The sequence below is a fragment of the Hirundo rustica genome, chromosome 6 (genome assembly GCF_015227805.2).
Source record: "Hirundo rustica isolate bHirRus1 chromosome 6, bHirRus1.pri.v3, whole genome shotgun sequence".
Lineage (NCBI taxonomy): Eukaryota > Metazoa > Chordata > Aves > Passeriformes > Hirundinidae > Hirundo > Hirundo rustica.
The window spans coordinates 22,575,438-22,594,004 of NC_053455.1; the positions used below are offsets into that span (position 1 = coordinate 22,575,438).

An 18,567-nucleotide genomic window follows, 5' to 3' on the forward strand; every position below is an offset into this window, starting at 1 on the left:
TTTCTCCATGCCTTTTTCTTATGAGCTATCTCTCCAGCAGCTGTTTTCCCATGACTGCTGTATTCAGTTATCTTTCTGAGCTGCTGATGTTTATATTTTCTGCAGCTGTATTTCTTCAGTTAAAAGTTATGGATGCAATTCTCTAGGGCTAAGTTTTATTACAAATGCAACATTTAGATGGTGTCGAGATGTAAGATAGTGGGTTTCCTCACCCCTGAAGAATTAAGTGGGAGGAGTGGGAGATCTGAAATGAACACTTAGATGGGAGTAACACTTGTTAAATAAAACAGAAAGCCCGAGTTTCAGATTTATTGTTAGTGCTCTGTTCGCCACCTGCTTTGTGAAGGCAGAACTCTGAAATATACTTGACCTTAGTTTCTCTTCTCTGAGGAGCCTCCAAGAGGTCGTAAGAAGTTCAGTATCTCAGCAGATCAAGGTATGAGTCCTGCTCTTAATGATGTGTTGATGATGGTGTTAGCAAACAGCAGTCTGCAAAGCAGGGTGTTGCTGGAGTCCAGTATCTGCTCCCACTGCCACCACCTCAGTATTGAACATTTATTGGATGTACTGGTTAGAAATTTGCAGATATATCCGTGGGTCATCCAAACGAAAATGAACCCTTTTGTTGCTGACCTAAAGGGTGAGCACACAATTGTTAGTGGGATCCCATCTCCTTTCAGGCTTCCTGTTGTGCAGGTTAATTGAATTGCTGGCTGTGACCTGCTTCTTACAGACTGTAGCTGCCCGGCCTGCAGTGCTTCCCATAGCACTGTCATGCTGAAATGCACAAGCAGAACTGAATATACTGCATTGTGTTTCTAAGTATGATACTGAGTTTCTGAAGAGAACTCACCTGTTACAATGATAACCAAGATGACAGATTTAACAGCTGGCATGCCTCTAACTCCTTTTGTCAGCTGTAAACGTTTGGCTTCTCCTGTCAAGGCAAGTTGTCCTCCAGCTTCCACTGAAAATGTCATTCTAGTCTTGAAGCTATTTTTGTTTTTATTTGTTTAAAAAATTATTTATTTTCTTTCAGATTTAGAATGTACATGCCTCTGCTCTTGTATAACAGCTGAAAATTTCTTTGTCCCTTTGATAAGACAAACACAGCAGCTTTCAAGGTCTGAGTTTGGCAAATGGGAGAAGGACTGGGCTAGACATTGGCTTGTGCTACAACAAAAGATGTGTTTGTTCCATCCGGTCTTTAATTTATACACACCAAAAAAAACCCAAACAAACCATGGCTTCAAGCCTTAGACATTTTATTCAGTTTTTTGTTCTTTTCTTTCTGGATGCAAAGCCTTCTGCTTATATTTTTTCTATATATTCAGGTTTTGGCCAGTGTCTAGAGCTGCTCTTGAACTAGATGAGTGCAGTAGTTATTCTATAGTTATTCCTCTCCTCCTTTCCTGCCTTCAAATGAGGTTAGAGATAGGATGGCACTCACTCTTTGCCAAAATAAAAATATAATCCAGGAAAGCAAACCTGGCTGACTTAATTCTGTAATGGCCTGCTATTCACAGCATGTCATATGCCTTTGCCTGCCATAATCCTGCAATCTCTGCAAGAATAGTGCTCTTAAGGCTCAGTCTCACTCTCTCATTAATTAATTTCTCTGTGCCTTTAGATATGTGAGAGCCTTAAGTCTTAGGCCTCTCAGTGTAAAGAGTGGCAGGGTGTAGTGGCTTTTTTGTTTTTTCTATTTTCTGCTTCAGCATGTCCTTCCCACAATAAAGATTTTCCACTTAAGGTTCAAGTAATGTCATCTCTGAAACTGACTTGAAAACCTAAAACTGCAGGAACAACCAATAGCAGGGGAAAAGCCTGATGGAAGAGGTACCAGAAAATCTGTGGCCACGTCACTGTTTTGCTGTTCTCACTCCACTGTCTAGCAATCACCCTGATCTATACATTCATAGGGGATATAGGAGTTACCTGATTTAAAGCAAAATCTGTAAGATATGGAGCAGAAGGTGTTTTCAAGCAAGCAAGCATCTGAAGTAGATGTTTAGAACTGTGCAATTACTTTCCCTCAGGGCAAAAGCTGTTCATATAATTAACTTGGCTAAGACGGACTATTGCATGTGCCTTTCTCTTTGGAGTAACAGGTCAGAGAATGTTTATTCCTTTCCTATACACTGTAGGCCTGCCTACATCCTGGCCCTGGTCCCAGCCATTACTCATTTCCCTAGAGAGAAGGGGTATGTTATGCCTGAAAGATGATAGCCTGAATAATTGGATCCCCTTGCTGGGGATCCTTGCACTGAATCTTGCAGCTGACTGTCCTTTATTAACCCAGCATTTGTCTTGAGAAGTCCTGGTGAGGTCATTATTCTGGAAGGTCACTAAACACAGACTTCGAGCAGAATTGCTTTTCAGGCCAGGAAGGAGACTGAATTGTACATTGAAGAGTTGAGCAGTGCAAGAAGAGGTTTGTACTAACCCTTATGGTATTGTTTGGTACAGTACTGTAAGACTGATTTTTTTTTTCCTACCCAGCCTGACTGATGGCAATTCAAGTGGAAAACGTGAATTCCGGCCTTTGCTGAACAGCCACATATGTTTGTGCTTAGTCTGGCAACTGCCTCTGTGTGCAGAGACATACTCACCTGTTCAGATGATTAAAGGAGGATGAGGATGAGGGTTCTTCCATGTCCAGTACTGTAGCAAGTACAGGACATCTTTACATAATGTCCCTGATACCATCACTCAAGGCTGTCCCTTTGACTTCTCAGCTGACATGTAATGGAAAGGTTTAAAGCAGAAAGAAGGACAGTACAGACAACTTGTTTTCTCTGCACAAGCTGAGAGCAGTACAGAGGGAATTTTATTGTCTAAGTGTCAAAGGAAGCAGGAAGAAGTATCAACATAAGGGCCATGAGAAGTGCAGTAAAAACTAAACCTAAATAAAAATTCTGTGTTGGCTACGTAAGAACACAGAACCACACTGATTAATTACAAAAAGACACACATGATACTGTTCTTAAAGAAAGAAACTTTCCAATTCTTAGTTCTGAGCTGTACCAATGATAAAGATGAGAATGGTTTTGGAGCACCCTTTCAGTGCTGGAGTAGAATACTGATGTGCATGGAAGGGGACCACTCTGGTCCTACTAGCACCATCTCAACCCTGACCTGGAGGGAAACTCTGCTCGGCAGAGATTTTGGGAGATTCAGTAGCCTTCTGGGCCTAACTGAGTTGCTCTTGAGCAGAAAGGGCCAGGGCACCACTGAAGGAGAGTGGTTGTGATACAAGTAAACACCTGCTCAGAAGACACACAAAAATATTAAATTCACTAAAGAGTTCAGCTTGTCTGTAGAGGGGTCATCTCAACCTTGCTCTGGGAGAGCAAACATCAAGCCAGAATAGCACTTGCTTTGTTAAGTTAAATTATAAATCCATAATGCGGGTCTAAATGTTGTCAGGACAACAGTGCAAGGCCACTGGAATGTGTGGTGTTATTTCAGCCAGAGTTGCACACACACAGTACACCTCAGACACCCCTGCCTATACCAACTGTTTGATCATCAGGACTACCTGAAATACTTCACTCAGAAGAAGCAGGTAGCTAAAGCAACCACCCAAAGTTATTAGCCAGAGCCACTGGAGCAAGGTCAGGCCAGTCTAATCCAGATTCTTGCCCTTTGGCAAACAGGAGCTTTCTTCTGTTCATTATGGTTTCTTAAACTCTGAAATTTTAAGGACAGTAATGTTCCAGTCTATACAACACCACATATGAGCCTACCCTAGGGGGCAGGCACCTGATTAAGGCTTTCACCTGAAATACTTAAAAGAAAATGCATCCGGTTAAGCAGATTTGAAAACAGCAATACAGCTACTATGTGAACAGAAACTATGTTTCATCTACAGTTCTGCAGTCATTTATTCTGATAGATCCAAGGGTACTATGTACTGATCCATACCCTGGCCCACAGGTAAAATAGTAACTGAAAAAAAGCGCTCCCAGCTAAAACACTTGCTAACACACCTCAAGTTCCTAAAGACTCCTTTAGCTTCTACCAGTTTTTTTAAAAAAAGGCTAGTCCATCACAGACTGATGGACACCCAACCCTGCTCTTTAATATACAAGGTTTGTATCAGAGTGATGCTATAGCAGAAAGTTTTGCTCACTAATGAATCTACCCATTAAAAATACTGCAGTTGGCCAGGTATCAAGGGACTTGTCTACATAAAAGTATAAAGAGGGGCTCCTCTTTCCAAGTTTGCATCACATTTAGAATAGTTTCACCAGTAATAGGTCAGCATTTGTTGAAGTCTTTCAAAGCTCACCTCAGCTTTACATACAATGCAGGCAGTGTCTATCCACTGCTAGTGTACGAACACGGTTCCTTTCCACAGAGTTCACAGGACTAGTACTGCAGAACAGACATCAAGTGAGACCTACTGAACAGTTAAATTTACATCACAGAGCTACATGAGCAACCCTATTAATATTTAACATTAAAAAATTAATAGGACTCCTTGAGATCCATCTTCCTTGGCACTAAAGGAGTATGAGTTACATTGTTATTCCTTCTCTGTAGCTCTAAAGCCTGCAGAAGTGAAAAAGACTCTCATCAGCAGCCTTTTTTCCCTTTAGTTAAAGGCAGACAGACCAGAAACCTGACCAAGTAGATGGGGGAAGAAAGAAATCGAAGTGCTAAAGTTTGTCTTGCACTGTACCCTCAGGTTTCTTACAGCATAAAGCTAGATTGTGTTAATCCTCTCTGTCATGGAAGGATGTCGTCTTATTTGTTAGGAAGGAAGCAAAGCTTTGTAGTGAAGTGATTCATCCTGTTACAAAGATGGGGAGAGCAAGAACAAGAAGGGGAGAACCCTGTGGTCCTTTTCCAGTTTCTTGTACCATCTGCTAAACTAGATACAGAAACAATAAGGAACAGGAATTCTAGGACACAGAGAAATACAGTAGAGGGCTTGAAATAGCAACTCTAGCAGAGGGCACTTGTCTGCTCATGTGTCCATCTTGAGAAGTTTACCAACATTAGGTACAAGCAAAGAATTAAACACTTCCTAACATATATAATTGTGCAACTAAATCTTGAAAGAGGATGTTTTTGTCTAGCTGCAGTTGAGAATTAAGAGACCTTGAACTCTACCTGTCATTCATATCTTAAACATCCATTTCCTTTGGTTTTCTAAGCAATTGGCCTCAGTTACATCCTGCAGGAAAGCACTTAATTACAAAGTCAAACAAAGCATTTTGTTTTAAGCCATTCTGCCTTGGTCATCTAACACTGCTGAACACCCCTGTTGCCCTGCTCTCAAGAAAGAATCATTAACTTGCAGCTGACCTGTCACTTGTCCCATCTGTTTTAAAGGCTTCCTCCCACCCCCACATTTCCCCTTTCCATCTAAAAAAGCTCAAGTCTGTCCAGTTATTCACTGTTCTCTATATTAAACTACTAATTACTCTCAAGAGCTCTCCAGTTAACTGAGTCTCTGAATTAACTAACCAATTGACTAAACAAAGTCACGGTGAAGATGCATTCTAGGCATCTTTTATAATTTTTTTTTCAATTCTGGATTTCATCCACTTTAATAAAACCTGACAGTCAGTCTCCCCTTGCTGACTGCTGCTTGTATTTATCATATGATTCACAGTGGTAACTGAACTTTCAGTCCGCTGCATAGCAAACATTATGCAAAGGCAGTTTGTGGCTTCCAAGTGGCCCATATTATTTACAGGTAACTGTGGTGCCTTTACAGCTAACATTGTTATCATCCAGACGCTAAATATGTTCATTTATAGCCACACAAAAATGATCGGAGGACACATTCAATGGGTGGCTGGCTTACTGCTGCTGTTAACTTCAATTGTTGCATGTAGCTGGAATATAAGGGAGTGGACAGGTGTTGCCCTGCACTGTGGAACTGGCATCCTCTTCTGGATTAACCTTCTCATGGCTCAGCAGCCAAGTTCTGCCACCTTCTTACAGATGTTCCTCTTGGTTGTACAGCACAGCAGAAAAGTACAGCCTACAAAGGGAGACTGGAAGGACCAACTGCAGTGGTATGGATACGCCTTGCAAGTTACATCACAGTTAAGGATGTACAATTAGGAACCTGTAAGGCCTGAGTTAAATCGCTTGTGGGTGGTGCTTCGAGGATTAACTGCTTTAACGAGGCAGAAGAGCTGATTTGTTTGGGGTTAAGAACCCATTCTCTGCCACCAAAATAGCTCTGCTTATTATGAAGATGTGGCACAGGAATACTGCAACAAAAAACCTAGTAGAGCTAAGCTCCATTGTGTTTCTAACAAACAAAAAAAAAAAGGAAAGGATAAGCCCAGTTCTAACAAAATTAAATACATAGTATTTCAGAAAGTTTAGCTCCTTTTCAGTGCTGTGATAAAACAAGACTTCCTTGTTTCTCTCGTGGATACTCGCACTCCCAAGCTCAGTTTTTGCATCCCCTCGATCCATGCATCCAAATCACTTTAAGACCAAGCTGTTCTGACTTCTGGAAATCCCACTGTTCCCATGCCTTAGGCCTCAAACAGAGAGATCTGACAACACTCCCAACTTCTGACAAGCATTATACTACTTAATCAGTAGTACAACACCCCCCCGAAAGAAGCATAGGAAGTCAAGGCCACAAATGGCAGAAAGGCCTGGCCCAGCCCTTTGGGGAAGGTTAGTGTAAGAGGTGCTATTACATACTGCAGCTATCCAAAGAGCCAGAACACAAGCACAGCTCTGGCACTGGGGTGGAGAACTGCTTTCAGGAGGCTCCAGGGTGAGCTGTCAGGAAAGCAGCTGCAATTTCCTCGAGCAGAGCTTCTCACAAACAGGGGTATGTAGCACTGGCACTAACACTATAGGGAGGAAGGAGCAAGACCCTTGTGGAAAGGAGAAAATGCTTGTAAAACCTGTTCACATTATTACATCCTCCTTTAATTATTTACCCTTTGAACTTGTACCTCAGTGACTGAAGTGCCTGCCACAAGCTTTCTGAGTAGCAGCCACTAGAAGTTAATAGAGAGAAGGCTGATGAAGAGACGATGCGAAGTTCAGATTTTCCACCAACTCCATCTCTATTGCTGGACCAATTGAGGTCTCTATACCTGTTTTCATGTTGCAATGGTATAGGCATATCCTGATCCACCAAAGGACCTACAGCAACAGTTCACCAGCATTCCACTGTCTACCCCCTCAGAGACAAGGAAATGCTTTGAAATAGGCAGGGTTAAACATACAAAATGTGGGGGTTTTTGGATGAGAAGACTTTGTATGGTCAATAAATCAGGCTGAGCGAATTCAGACCTATCTCTCACAAGAGCAATGATAAACAAAGTGTTTATAATGACAAAACCAGGAGTTTTTGTACAAGATTCAGGGCCATCCCATTCCAGCATCACTTCTCCCTCCACCCTGCACGCCTTGCAGGGTTTGAAGACTTCTGTACAGACAGGGAAGAAGTACTGTTGACAAGATGTTTCATCTACCTGCTGTCAAGGCAAAGATAGCAAGTCCACTGACCCCACTCACTTCATATTCTTCTTGAAGCAAACTCCCACTAATGTACAGATTTTTTTTTTCTTTTTTCTTTTTTTTTTTAAAAATACTGAAGTGAATTAAGATGGTCACCTCTCCCACAAACAGGCAGGTGAATCCTCTGGGACCCATGGGATCCAGCTCTGGGACTGGCCCACTAGTAAGTACCTGGGAAAATCAGCGCTCTCTTTTGCTCCCACTCCCCTGTCCCATTTGTCAGAATCACTGCAGGTGGATCCAGGTCTCCTGTGGCCAGCAAGAAGTCCATGGAGCCAGGCACACAAGGTACAGCTCTCTTCACACCCGGATCTGGTACCCATTGAGGTCTGGCATGGCTTTGGAATCAGCAGGCTTCTTCTCACCAGATGGCCTGTGAGCAAAGAGGGTAACAACTCTTCAGAAACTGTTTTCAGTCAGGTGATGCGGATAGATAGATGGCAGCGCAGGAAAAGGTACACAGAGCTTCAGACTGATCCTGCACTACTGAGAACACGACTGTTCTGCAGCTTCCAGTAGTTCTCTCAATGATCTCAACAGAACAGAATGCAAGATAGGAAGGAGGAGGTCCACTCTGGAACCCCAGGTTATTATTAGGAAAACAGTCTTGCTGACAGCACAATACTTTTCGGAATCTCTCCGAGGCACGGGTCTGTGAGACACCACAGCTCAGACCCATGCATAAGGTTAAAAGTCAGCTATCAACATCACTGTCTCTTTGAGCTGCCTTCCTCCTCCCTGCCAAAACACGCAAGTAAAAAGACCCAGCTGTCTCCTCAACTCCCTGAGCAATGATAAACCCACAATGGTACTGACTAGGGAGAATGCTACTGATGGTCAGAGAAATATCCACTGTTCTAAAGAAACCCAGTAGGACATGAAGAGGATCCAAAACCAAACAGCAAGGTGGAGTCTGAGTAAAAGAGATGTTCTAGATAGGTCTCCTGCCCAGAAGCCACACTACTCACCGTCGGTCCCCACGGCTGTTTCGCCGATGGGGGCTTGCCTGGCCTCTTTGTGGGGAGGAGACATCTTTCTTTCTGTCCTTGGTGGGAGATGGTGGTCCAGTTCCTTTCCCAATCTGCCAGAAAAATAAAATCAAGAGCTACATGAGCAGAAAACCAATATGAGTAACAACAAAATCCACAAAACCCAACTATGATTTATTATATGGGAAAAAAAGACAAAAAAGCAAGGCAAGAGCATCAAAAATGCAAAAGCCAGAAAAAGCAAATTACAGTGACAGCTATGGCTCCAAGGACTGTATACAGTCCAACCTAATCACAACTGCAGCACTGCACGAGCACCCATTAGGGGACCAACCTGTACACAGTGGGTGGTATCGAGAAAGAAAGAGGCCCCAGCCTCCAATTCACTTTTTACTCCACACATCCAGGAGAGTTTCCTGTCACTTCATCCCCCATGCACCAGCAGCCAGGCAAGACAGCGGATGTGGCAGTGAGTTACTCCAACCTTGCTGCTTACCTTCAGCCTCATATCACGGGCATGTCTCTCAAGCTCTTTGCGGAAGTCTTCCCGGGTTAGCTTGTCTAGATCCAGGATGGAGCGCTTCCACTCGATCTGCTCCACGCTGTGTGGGTCATGGGACACACAGTGGCCCAGCTTCACCTTTTTCAGAGTGTGCCAGCAGCGGCGATACGCCTCCTCGAAATCAAAGATGAGCTCGCTCAGTGTGCGGAAGACAGGTGCTTTGTACATAAGTTCCTCACGTCGGCTGATGCCCAGTGCCCCATAGCGGCCGCCAAAGTTCACCCCCAGCACGATGTGTCGGAAGTAGTTCCCTGAGAAGTGGGTTTTGAAGCTGATGGGGAAACGGTCCAGTGTGGTCATGTTGTTGGTGAGGTAACTGACAGCAGTCACTATTCAGGAAATAACCGGTGAATAACAGTTTCCTGACAAGACACGTCCTACCTGCTCCAGACCCAGCCTGCTTAGCAGACTCCCCATTGATTCAGGCATCACACAGACAGGATTTTTCCTCCAGGTCAAGAGCCCAGCTCATTGCAGGCTGCCCTACTTTCATCTGGGTTATGGGGAAAACAGACTTGGCCTCTTCAAGGAGAGAGTCAACAAAGAGAAGTTAATTTTGATGCAGTTCCGTGATGCAGCAGTTGCAATGCTAGCACCTTAAGTGTACTGTATTCCGTAGCTCCCAAACAGTTAACACTGCAGCATTATTCCTCGGTTTGTTTTTAATCTCTTTCACTAGCTACTGTTTCATACACCTTCAGGATAAAAACTCATCAACCTCCACTTTTGAACCATTCATTGAACATCTCTGCCCCTCCAGGTGCATGAAGAAACTATAGCCCAAGTACCACAAACTAAACCTGGAAAATAGCTAGGAAAGATGTATACTTAGATAACACACATCTAGAACTAATAAAGGTATTGCCTAAGCTAGTAAGTGACAAACACCCTAATTAGAAGTTGGAGAGGATTTGTAAGTTATTTTAATGCAGAACACATGCAGGCACTAAGGGAACAATGCTATCCACAAAGGATTTCCTGACCTAACTCTAGCGAGTGTTTTGGCTCCTCTTTAGATGTTCTTTTATCTTTTACTATCTTATATGGCTGACTAGAGCAGCACCACCCTTCTTGGTGAAAGAGGAGCAACTCCAAAGTACTGCTTCTGATACTTTAGAGGATTGCTTGGATTTGGATTTCTTGGTGGGGTTTTGTGGGAGAACTGGGGAGGAAAAAAAGAGGAATGTGGGGCTTGGTGACAATATTATCACCACCCTCAAAGCATCACAAGCAAGAGAGCAGACACAAAAACACAAGGATGGGCAGACATGCACAACTCCAAGAGGAAAGGATACATTCCCAGGATCACAGCTTCCAGGCATTTTATTGGCAGGGCCTCTTTGGTCATTTCTTTGGCCAGGTCCATCAGCCTGCAGAGTGAGACAAGGGAAAGATGAGGGCAGTTAGAGGGCTTGTGCTATGCAATGTGGACAGTTCAGCCCTTTTACACTATATTTGTAAGGTAGGTTTCCAGGAGAGAGGGTGGCCCATAGAGGATAGGGAACAGAACAAAGTATCTTCTTTAAGAAGATATAAAATCCAAACCAGGTCTCTGCCATGTGCTGTTGTTGCTTCCAAGGAATTCACTTCAGTGGGTTTCAGCAAAACTGTTTACTGGCCAACCTGGATTCTCAGGGAGACCACAGCACCACTGTGTCCACAAGTAAAACCCTCAAAGGACCAAGGGGCAGCAGTGTTTGCCACACCAGGCTCAAGGACAACAAAGCCGCCTTCTCTGGCATTAACCCTAGTCTCTGCTCAGTGAGTACTCAGTGAGTACCATGGAGGAGACATTGGGCTGATTACAAAACAAGGCATTTAGACTCACATAAATCTATGGATTAGACCAATAATAAGAAGCCAGTCTTATAAGATTCTCCATATGCTCTTCAAGAGAGTCAATGAACATCAGGTGCTTATTGCCAGGAACTTCTGGGGCGCAGCAGTTCCCAAAATCTGCAGTGAGGAGAATGCCCTCTCTTGTTCAAAGTATGAGTCACCAAAAGCTTAGTGAGCCTGGATTCTGTAGAGGCACACACAGGAGCTATGAAATCAGACCTGTAAAGGTACTTGGCTTTCACAAAGCTTTTGTAGAGCAGGACCTAATTTCAGAATCCCTCAGAAGTTCATATAGTTACATTCCAATTAGAAGCAGGCAGAATATGCACATTTCTGCAATACATTATCTTTGGTTTACTAGATTTACCAATTCATGACAAAGAAAACATTACTCTCTTTCTTGAGAAAGATCAGACACAGCTCTGCCTAGCTATGCCCCAAGCAAAATAAAGTTACCCAAAGCAGGATGCAGCTGCAGTACTGAAAGCCCTGAGTGCCACTAGACCTTGGGTAGGGGATGGAGAAAAAGTAGTATGTAAAAGGATTAAATGCTGTAGAGGCTGTCAGCACTTACCCAGTCAGAGGTCTGCTCTTCTTAATCTCAAAGAATTGTGTCCCAGTGTGATTGTACCTGGAAGCAAGAAGTTAAGGGCTTGGCAGCTTGGAAAGTAGAGTTTGAAGAAAACTCATCTGAAGGACTTTCATGATATTTACTATTCTCACAGCGAAGTCATGATCCTACAAATGTAGCAGCAGCACAAGAAAATCCCTATCTCCCTTTCCCATATTTCTCCCATTTATAATTCCTCCTTACTTCCATTGTACTTCCTTGTCAATTCTTCTCTTCCTCATACCCACATAAGGGTTTCCATTCCAATTCCCAAAGGTTCATGCTCTGCTCAGTTTTTCAGTGACCAGGGCAGAACAGTTTGATAAATCTCTTCCTGCTCCAATCTGCACATAATACATGGAGCAAGGAAACATTCATGGTACCTTATTCTAAGATTGACTGGGATCCAATCCAAAGCATAGCTACCCTGAATGGGTGAAAGATGCTAAAAGGTTGGCCTTTTTACCTTGAGTTAGAGCTGAAGCCAGATCTGTATCTCATCAGTGTTTGCATGGCATATACCTGCTCTCCAGCACAACAGGAATGGAGAAATCTCATTCCCGGAACACAGCCACACAGGCAGCTCTGCATATACAGGGGCAGCATATCACAGATGCACAAAAGCAGGGTGGCCGAGTGTTGTGTAGACAGAGAAGAGTGATTGAGTAGGATGACCTGAGAAGGTTTGCTCATCACCTCAACTCAGCCACATCTTAACAATGAGGTGATGCAGTTTGTAGTACATCTGACACCTGGCTGTCAGGATCTCAGGTATGTGCATTTTTAATGAAATACCATGGTAAAGCCACTGACCTAGAAGAGTGGGTAGTGGGGAAAGGCCTTTGACAACATGCCCATTTGTTACCTGCAGTGAACAGAACCAGAAGGTAACTTGAGCAAAAAAAGAAAAGAAATGGAGCAGCAAAACAAAACATTGTCCCAAGTCCAGCTCCCTGTTTTCAGGGAACAAGTTTCAGTTCTCCTCCAGGTACAACAGAAGGAGCTTTTCTGTTTGTCACAGGTAAAGGAAATCCTCTTGCTCTTTCTTCCTGGGTTATCACACCAGTGGGTAAGGTAACAACAAAGGATACTGAAGCTCCCTGATGTAGCGCTGCACAGCTTCCAGGCGCTCAGGGATGGGGGTGGATGGCTGGAACACAGGCACACTTGGTATGGGAATCTGAAATGAGGAGCAGAACATAAATCACTACTTCCAAACCCCTCCAGCTTCTTGCTGAACTCAGTGGCACATAGCTGTAAGGGAGCACGTTCCTCTGAAACCAGACCCTTTTTGCTGCCCTAAGTGACCACAGCAGAAACGTTTCTCTCTTTCCACAATGGAAGTTGGGAAGGGATTCAGAATGAGGCATCGCCACAGAGCTGCAAGAGAAACTATGTGAAAAGACCCTGCATTTATGCAATGTTACAATGGATAAAATAGATAAAATTAACTGACAAGGCAAGATACAAGAAAGAAAAGCTATCATCTGAGGGAGCGTGGCCTCATTTGAGTATTGAAACTGAAAGGCATGAAACAAAAATAAAAGAAAGAGGCAAAAATGCACAGCGAATTTTCCAATATCACCAGAGGGTGGAACAGTCCAGCAAGCAAGGGTAGAAAGGTCCTTCACTGCTTCCTGGCATTTCAGATGAGTTGGCACTGACTAGCACACAGGCTTGACAGCATGACTCCCTGCCCTGCAGTGTCCGGTGTTTTGAATTACACCGTCAGAGAATGACTTCTGGATGTTCACCTTTCAGACTGCTGTCCCATTCTGAGGCCTCAGCCTTATGGGTCCAGTCAGATTTTCCTCACCATTTGCAAAACAGGGGATAACTGTAGTCTTGTTAGCAGCTAAGAAAGTGTGTCTAAGGAAAGAGTAGGCACCTGGCCACAGGACAAATAAAAAGGAGAAAACACAAGTTTGGGACGACTGACAGGCTTGGAGAAACAGCCCAATATTTTTTCTCTGAAAGATAGTTCATGCCTTGCATGCACCTTGCTAACATCAGACTGCATCTTTTCTCAGCTGTTCGGCTTTTAACAGTTCAGTTCCTCCTCAGACTTCCCCCAGAGCTGGCCCATCCACAGCTATTAAAGAGTAAGCCAGAGCCAGCTCTTCCTTTGAGCCTTCCATACTGCTGTGCACAACTGCCTCTGCTGGACATGGTTCCGTAGCCAGTGGTACTGCTTAGTGCACCTTTCACATGTATTTCTGTGGCTACTCATTTCCATACACCTCCTTCTTCTGTTCTGTGTTGGTAGAAGTGACTGGTGAAGCAGGTCAGGCACCTGGAGCAGCTGAAAGCTGAGCCAGCAAGCATGGGTAGTTTACATCCAGATCAGTTCCGTGTCCTGGCTTGCCACACGGCTGCATTCTGCTTGTGCTCCCCCCAGCCAGTACAAGGACCAGGTGTAACCTTGAGATGGGCTGGTGCTGCCTCTCGCATCAAGCAGAGGCACCAGCTGCCTCACTCGCAGGGGGCAGCGCAGGCACGGTGAGAGCAGATGTGAAACTGGGTTTGTTCAGCTGCAGCAGGAGCAGGGAAGGCTCCAGAGAGTGGCACAGGAATGGAGCTGTCTCTGGAAGGAGCTGAGTCAGTTTGGATGCTGTGAGCTGACACCACTGAGTCATAGGAAATAATTTCCAGGCAGAAACAACGAAAGAGGTAACAACCAGGGCAGGCTGACTATTTAACTTTGTTTCATTTCTTCAGCATGGAGACTTTCATGCTTTTGAGTGGAGACAGACAGATTAAGTGCGTGTTGACAGCACAGACTAATGATTCTGGGTAGTTCCTCCTCCCTTTACCCAGTACAGACCCCCAGATTTCTCTTCCTCAAAGGAATGTGCAACACTGAGGCAGCATAATGGCAATCAGTCCAGCAGGGGACTAGTTAATGTGGAAGAGCCTCCTGTACCTCAAGTAATTAAACTGATGAAAGTACACTGTGCTCTCTCTCAGATCTGGGCCTGCAGCCCAGACTGGGCTACAGTTTCTTTTTGCACCAGGTCTATAGCATTTTAATAGGGCAATACAAGCAGAAGGAGAGGAATAAGGTCTCCATCCCTCAATTCCACACTGACAGGATCAGAGATCCTTACACTTTTTTCTTCCCCAGCATCATCCACCACACATCTCAAAAGAGCTATAAATATTAGATAGCTTTCACAGTCCTTCAGAAAGTAGAGAGGAATTTATTTATAACAGAAAAGATAGGAAATCAGATCTATTTTGACTTCCCTTTAGTTATTCTGAAAGCTGGAGAGAAAGCAAGGAAGAGAGCCCAGATTTCCCAAAGTACATAACCCCTGCCAGGCTTAGGAGACCAAATGAACGCACCCTTGATCCTTCATCTCTTGTGTGGAGTAGCTGCATCACCCCACTCCTAGATTCATGCACCCTGGCAGGCTGTCTGTATGCATGGGATTGGGACTCTGCTTTTAGAAAGAGGATCCTGAGAACAGCCAAGATTTTCTATACTAAGTGGCCCATGCTGTATGTGAGGAAAGGCAGATGGGAGAGAGGCACAGGCAAAGCTCCACCCTTAGTGCTATCACGGAGGTGCTCTTCTGATCAGCCTAGTTTAATGCAACGGTTTCTTTTATAGCACTTATGTGTATCCATGCAACTCCCTGCTCTTCCTTCTGCAAATAACACAGGAACAATATCAGCCTTGGTTGAGAGCCTGACTGAAGAAAACAGATTATTTTTTTCTGGCTCTCTCAGTCTGAATCCATTAGATGCAACTCTTCCTGTCTTTACCCTCATAACCATCTCATTTAAAAGCCATAATTTCTTTATAAGCCAAGCACACATCACTTTGTACTTCCAGTATGGACCTGCTTGATGGTTCCAGCAGCTTGAAGCCAGGCAATACCACACCCTGTTGCTGGAAAGAACACAACCTACAGAAGAGTGCCACTCTCAAGCCTGCTCACTTGATGCCCACTCACCCCAAGTCGACTTGGAAGGAAATGGAAACTAGAGGAGCTCTCAGACCCCAGTGAGATACACAGCTCCTGAAGCTGAACTGTAAATGTGTCTAATCACAGCCTCCTCCATTCATCGTTTTATAGTGTTTTAGTTTATTGACAGATTTCTTTGAGAGTTATTTCCCCCAACACCCAATGCTGGTTACAATCCATGGCCAAAATTTTGGAGTAGGCAAGTCACAGTCCCATTCCCAACACCTAAAAATAACTATTTACCCTCCAGCACACCTCTGTTCTCTCCATGGAGAGAACCTGCCTTTTCAAAGGAGCTAACCTTGCAGAATACACTTACTGCCCTGATTCTCATCTGTTGCACCAGCCTTTCAGAGAAACTTGATGGCATGGAGGCAAGTGGCAATAAACAGCCCTCAAAGGAAAAAACACATCCCTGCAGGGGAGAAGCAGCTAAGGAAACAGGTTTCCTGAATTCCAGTATCCTCCCAGCTATATGCCAAGTGAGTTTGGGAATGGGATCTCAGATGGCAGAGTGCTGAATACAGTTTATAGATCTATTTCGCAGGGGTGCTAGCAGATGCAAAAAAACCCCCCAGCAACCCAAAACCCAACAGCCCCCAAAACAAAACAGCCCAATTTTGCCTCTTATTGCAAGAGCTCAGACCGCTTGTGTCCCCTAACTGCAACCCTCTTGGAGGAAGACTATAAAGTGAGAAGTGGAAGTTCTTCACATAAGACCAAAACAAGGGACTGAACAATGTATTCCACCCCCCCATCAGTCACTGAAGTCTTGTTTGTCAGCTTCTTTTTTTCCATTTCCCTCACCTTTTTTGGCCAAATCAGTCCTTATGGTTAGGAGATTAGGTAGAGTGTGTTCTGACTGATCTGAAACGTGTTTTCAGCCTTTACCTAGGCTCAGGACAAAGTCAGAGGAAAGGAAGGAAATCTGAAAAGGAAGGAAAAGTCTAATGGAGTTAGAATAGGGACTGTAATCAGGACTCAGGATTTGTTCCAGTTGCTGCCACAGATGCCTATGACTCTTTACTGCACAAAGGATGTTGCATCACATGCTTCTCCAGAATTCCTCATGGAAAGCAGTATGGATTGTCTGTGCACTATATAATAGCATGTTCTTCCATACTTGAAATTACCTTCCCAAGGAGGTAAGTCCTTGCTAAAAAAGCATGGGATGAAAAAGCGTCATCTTTTTGTATCTGAATTTCCTCTATTAGAGTGATGGGAATACTTTTAATAGCCTGCCAGTGGAGTGACACGCCAAATGTTTGCAGTGTCTTTTGTTCACAGCATGCCAATAAAAGGGAGAGATTTTTCTCCAGCTGAGATGAAATACAGATAGCAACAATCACAAGAATTCACATTCAAATGTTTCATTATAGTACAAGGCTCAGTGAAATAGTCAGTGGTTCCTGTTTTCAGAGTTCTCTGCAGCAAGGCCAGAAACGTGCTTGGAAATCACATCTGACCCTACACCAGCAATAAGATTTGCAAGCATTTGCTAACTCATCTTAAAATGCTTGGCATCAAAAGTCTTTTTTGACAGACAGAGTTCTGTTCCAGAAGGCCTTTTTCTGTGGGAGACTGTACCCAAATCGAATTTCTTCAGGTTCAAAGGCTCACCTCTGCCTGCCTCAATCCACCACCTCAAGTATTTGGACTCTTCTAAATTTAACTCTCCCCATCTTTTCATCATTTATCCAGTCTTTCTCTTCAGGCATTGCCCATTCCCTCCCCTCCCCACCTCCAGGCTGCTCATACATTAGCTACCTGAGGTCCGTTTTCCAGCAAGGCCGCAGAAGAAGGTGCTGCTGGCGCACCAGACAGGGCAAAGCCCCGCAGAAACCCTCTCGCACTTCGAGTTAGAGCGCGGCTTTGCTTCAGGCAAGAGCAGTCCCGGGGCCCGTTTAATCGAGGGATCGCTCCCGAGCCGGGGAGAACGGCCTCTAAGGGGACAGGGGCGCGCCTCCTCCCAGCGGGATGCCGCCTTTTCCCCCTTCCCTTCGTCCGCCCCGGGCGCTTCCTCTGGGACCCCGCGCCGCACCAGCCCGGGGGTGGTGGTGGAGGGGTCTCACCTTGGGCAGGTCGGCGGCGCCCCGGATCCTCTGCGCCACCCGGTCCCCCTCGGGGTGGATCCTGCCCACATGCCGCCACATCCGCTCCCAGGTGGGCTCGTCCACCGGCAGCCCGCCGCGGTTGACGAAGAAGGGGACGCCGCCGTCGCGAAGATCCTCCTCGCCCTCCTCCTCCTGCTGCTCCTCGTCCCGCGGTGCCGCCGCCTCGCCGGACGGGGGCTGCCCGGCCGCCGCGGCCCCGTCGCCCCCCCGGCATCGGCATCGCCGCGCCCGCGCTCAGCGCCCGCCGCCCGCCGCCGGGCCGCCGGGTGGCCGCGCCCCGCATGGCCGGCGCTCCGGGCACGGGGCGTCACCGCCCCCGCCTCGCCCCCGGAGATATCAGAGCGGAGGGTTCGCCGCGAGAAGGGCAGAAAAAGCCGGGCGGGGCGGTGCCGGCTGCCGCATCAGGCCGCCGCCGCGGCGGGGGAGGCGCCGGCGGCCCGAGCGCCCGCGGCAGTGACGGCGGGCACCGCGCGGGGCGGGCCTGCCGCCGGGGCGCCCCCGCCGCGCCGCCTCCCGGGCGGGGGCTGCGTGCGGGGGAACAAAGCCCCGAGCGGGGCGGGGCCGGGCGGGGCCGGGCGCCGCTCCCCTCCGCTCCGCCCCGGGCCGCGTCCCGGCGTGCGCCCATCGCCGCCCCGGAGCGGGGCGAGCGGCTGTACCGCTGCCCGCGGGCGATAAGGCAGATGAGGGCGATAAGGGAGGCGGCTGCGGCCGGGCGATAAGGGGGCGGGCCGGGAGCGAGCCCCGGGGGGCTGGGGCGGGGCCACGGAGCGGCTGCTGAAGGGTCGGAGAGCGGGGCCGGGGCCGCCGAGCGCTGCCCGCCGGGGGTCTGCGCTCGGGCTGCGGGGCCTCAGGGACGGGCGGGCCCGGGGTGGGCGGCTGGCCGGGCTCAGGGGCGGCTCCGCAGGCGATAAAGCGCTGCTGGGAGCCGGGACAGGTGCCCGTGTTAACGTAGCTTTGAGGATCGGAA

At 46.4% G+C, this 18,567-nt stretch overlaps 1 protein-coding gene across 2 annotated transcripts; it reads right to left on the reverse strand.

The window, feature by feature from the left end:
- Window positions 1-303: 303 nt before the first annotated feature.
- VASH1 (vasohibin 1) lies at window positions 304-18,080 on the reverse strand. Of its 2 annotated transcripts, XM_058421150.1 has the most exons (8): window positions 17,559-17,757; window positions 12,607-12,695; window positions 11,480-11,536; window positions 10,362-10,436; window positions 9,001-9,382; window positions 8,484-8,596; window positions 7,687-7,888; window positions 304-633 (listed from the first exon to the last, which is right to left on the reverse strand). In XM_058421150.1, the coding sequence occupies exons 1-7, from the start codon at window positions 17,637-17,639 to the stop codon at window positions 7,816-7,818; spliced, it is 870 nt and encodes a 289-aa protein (XP_058277133.1). In that variant the 5' UTR covers window positions 17,640-17,757; the 3' UTR covers window positions 304-633; window positions 7,687-7,815. The 2 variants fall into 2 exon arrangements, with proteins under 2 accessions (XP_058277133.1, XP_039923735.1); XM_040067801.2 differs by lacking the exon at window positions 304-633 and having other exon boundaries at window positions 2,790-7,888; window positions 17,559-18,080.
- Between the last annotated feature and the right edge of the window lie 487 nt (window positions 18,081-18,567).